At 41.9% G+C, this 1670-nt stretch overlaps 1 protein-coding gene across 1 annotated transcript; it reads left to right on the plus strand.

Moving 5' to 3' along the window:
* Nucleotides 1-268: 268 nt before the first annotated feature.
* On the plus strand, nucleotides 269-625 carry LOC105146302 (histone-lysine N-methyltransferase SETMAR-like). Its single transcript, XM_011056458.2, has one exon. It carries the CDS (start codon nucleotides 269-271, stop codon nucleotides 623-625), a length of 357 nt encoding a protein of 118 aa, XP_011054760.2.
* The last annotated feature ends 1045 nt before the right edge of the window (nucleotides 626-1670 follow it).

The following is a 1670-nucleotide window of genomic DNA, read 5'->3' on the forward strand; positions in this document are numbered from 1 at the left end:
ATTTGTACAGAACAAACATGATAGTACTCAAGAAAAAAACATACGCATTTTAAATTAAAATTAGACAGTTTATTGTATATATATAAGATGTAGTAAAAAGAAATCCATTATTTTTCCAATAGATGGCTTTAGTAATCTGTATCTCGCGTTGTATAAATGCGATCGGGTTACGCTAGATGGCGTTAGAAAGATAAGATTTCGTACTAAAAAAACTTCTCAGACAGTTTTGTGATTGCTTGACTCAGTATTGTTTGAGCGCGCGTCAAAGATGGACACCAGCAAAGAGAAAATACGCCATATTTTACAGTTTTTCTTCGATAAAGGCGAAAACGCAAGCCAGGCAGCTGAAAATATGAATAGTATTTATGATCCTGATACTGTAACAGCCAATCACGCGCAATTTTGGTTTCGTCGATTCCATTCCGGTAATTTTGATGTTAAAGATGCACCACGCTCTGGAAAGCCAATTGTCGAAAATGTCGATAAAATAATGGAAATCGTCGAGTCCGACCGTCATGTAAGCACTGTTTCAATTGCCCAGGAGCTAAACATTACACAAAAAACCGTTTGGAAGCACTTGAATAAGGCTGGATACAAAAAGAAGTATGAGTGCCATACGAGTTAACGCAAAAAAACCGCATAGACCGAATTTCCATCTGCGAATCGCTACTGAATCGCAACAAAATCAACCCATTTCTGAAGCGGATGGTGTCTGGTGATGAAAAGTGGGTCACTTATGACAATGTCAAGCGAAAACGGTCGTGGTCGAATCGCGGTGAGCCGGCGCAAACGGTGGCCAAGCCAGGATTGATGGTCAGGAAGGTTTTGCTGTGTGTTTGGTGGGATTGGCAGAGAATCATCTACTATGAGCTGCTCCCCTACGGCCAAACTCTTAATTCGGATCTGTACTGTCAACAATTGGACCGTCTGAAGGAAGCAATCGTTCAGAAGCGGCCAGCGTTGGCCAATAGGAGAGGAATTGTGTTCCATCAGGACCACGCAAGGCCACACACATAGTGACTCGTCAGAAGCTCCTGGAGCTTGGTTGGGAGGTTCTTATGCATCCACCTTATAGTCCGAACCTGGCTCCAAGTGATTACCACCTGTTCCTGTCTATGGCGAATGATTTTGCTGATGAAAAATTCGCCTCAAGAGAAGCTTGTGAAAATCGACTGTTTTTTGCCAATAGGGACGAGGGTTTCTATGAGAGAGGCACAATGGAATTACCTTCAAAATGGCAACAAGTTATCGAACAAAACGGTGCATATTTGACTTAAATCGGATCATTCTAACTATACTAAATAAAGCCTTCAATTTCATGCAAAAATAATGGATATCTTGTTACTACACCTTATATATACATACGCGTGCGTGCGTGCGTGCGTGCGTGCGTGCGTGCGTGCGTGTGTATACAAGGTGCGTCCCAAAATTTTCCGAACTTTTTCAATAGGGATAGGTCGGGTGGCGCCATCCGTGTGTTCGATTGCGCGTTTGAAAGGTACATCCCTAGCTGACTTCCAGTAAAAATTTCATGACATTTGGTTCAGTGGAAACGAAGTTATGGCGTCTCAAGTGTCAGTATGTTGTATACATCGGTACGAGAATGAACTTCGAACAAAGAGCCAATATTAAGTTTTGTTTTAAACTTGGTAAAACATTTACCGAAACCC

This window comes from Acromyrmex echinatior, chromosome 9 (genome assembly GCF_024713525.1).
Source record: "Acromyrmex echinatior isolate Ae372 chromosome 9, ASM2471352v2, whole genome shotgun sequence".
In the NCBI taxonomy this organism is placed as follows: domain Eukaryota; kingdom Metazoa; phylum Arthropoda; class Insecta; order Hymenoptera; family Formicidae; genus Acromyrmex; species Acromyrmex echinatior.